At 31.8% G+C, this 1,786-nt stretch overlaps 1 protein-coding gene across 1 annotated transcript in view; it reads right to left on the bottom strand.

Moving 5' to 3' along the window:
- LOC106471278 overlaps positions 1 to 1,786 on the bottom strand; it is a 33,287-nt gene that overhangs the window by 21,412 nt on the left and 10,089 nt on the right. Inside the window, exon 2 of the mRNA XM_022399887.1 lies at positions 1,383 to 1,518. Within this exon, the coding sequence (XP_022255595.1) occupies positions 1,383 to 1,518 (136 nt within the window). The remainder of the gene's footprint in view (positions 1 to 1,382; positions 1,519 to 1,786) is intronic.

Here is a 1,786-nt window from a genome sequence, read left to right as displayed (position 1 = left end):
GCTGCTATGGCTAAGAAACATATCCGACGAAAAATTCACAATAACTGAAGAACCGCAAGATTTGGCTGGTGAGTTAGTAACTGACAATAACCGCAGTAACAATGTGCACTTTAGTTAAATAAACAGGATATAAACAAACGAAACAGAAATTGAAAGTTAAATACTTATTCAAGAATACGAGATCAATAGACGAAATTACTGCTTTACACAATTAGAGTACACTATTTACTTCCAGTGTAACTTTATGAAACATGAACAGGTCTTCTAAGCCCTAAAGTTACACTGATGGAGTTATTACGACATGTAGTTATGAAGAGCTATGCAGACTGTGCAAATCAGATTAGAAGCAGTGGACATTTGGTGCATTAGGAGGATGCTAAGAACATCTTGGACACACACACAAAAAGACAAATGTGGAATGTTACAAAGCACAAAAGTACAGTGGTGTCTTACGAAAGTAATCAGGACCAGGCAAATTGCAATAACAGACAAGACTAAAGAATAGATGAGAAGAGGAAAAGAAAGGCTCAAATACATTAATAACGTCAGTAATTGATAGGCCTGTAGCAAGCAATACCAATGTTATATTTTTCAAAGTAAATTAATTCAAAGGCAGTAGTTGAAGCAACAGTATTGGTTAAATTGTTTAACATACCTAATTTTATTTCTTTTCTACTTCATTTTTTTATCGTTATGCTTTTATCATAATGATTCTTTTGCATTGTTAGCTTAAAATATGTATTTAGGACTAACCACATTCCTATACGCTGGCCAAATCTCGTGAGATATTATTGAGATTACGAACGAAAATGTCGCGAGAGTAACCAAACTGATGAAACAATCTAATCTTTATAAGTAGGAACGTAACAAAAATATACTTAATTAGCTATTCTCGTTACCAGGCTCATTTCTTTAGTTTCGCTCTAAGTAGGTATCTTGCTCTGATCGAAAGTTAATATTAATCACCTAAGGGGGGTGTGGGGTTGATGACTTCACTTAGTGGTAATCAAAGCTCAACAGACCAATGAGAAGACAAAGGCGGAATAAGGTCACATTTACAAACGGGCAATAGTGGATTTCCGGCAATAAACTAAGTCCAGAGGAACACACAAGTTTTGTGATAATTATCATTTATTGTTATAGAAGAAAGTAGTCATGATTTTATAATATAATTTTTCCATGTAGCAAATACAGGGCTAATTATTGAATATCATTTAGAATCTTTACATATTACATTAGCGACTTAAAAATATGAACATTTAAGTAGAACAAATTGTTTTATATTAATAGATTAAAGTTACTTTCTCCCTACGACGTTATGATTCACACTACGAATATTTTAATTAAAAGTTGTTTTGAAAGTTATGTCTTTCACTACTTACTGTAAATATGGAGTTCTTTTTCCGCTCTCTCGGTCTGAAAAGAAGGAGCTTCTGCAGATACTTCACATCGATAGATCCCTTCTGAGTCTAAATCAGTCTTCTGGAGAAGCACGTGACCTACTGACGAACTATCCATCTGTAACCAATGATCATTTTAACTTTAGATGTACATTTTATATCATATGTCTTACATACAAACATATATTATGTCTTACGTACAAACTTGTCTTATATCTATCTTATATACAAACATATTTATGTCATCTGTACAAACATATTTTATATCTTATATACAAACATATTTATGTCATCTGTACAAACATATTTTATATCTTATATACAAACATATTTATGTCTTCTGTACAAACATATTTTATATATTATATACAAACATATTTATGTCT

This window comes from Limulus polyphemus, unplaced genomic scaffold, assembly GCF_000517525.1.
Source record: "Limulus polyphemus unplaced genomic scaffold, Limulus_polyphemus-2.1.2 Scaffold4512, whole genome shotgun sequence".
Lineage (NCBI taxonomy): Eukaryota > Metazoa > Arthropoda > Merostomata > Xiphosura > Limulidae > Limulus > Limulus polyphemus.
The sequence above is the reverse complement of the archived record's forward strand: the minus strand, read 5'-3'. Positions and strand labels throughout refer to the sequence as shown.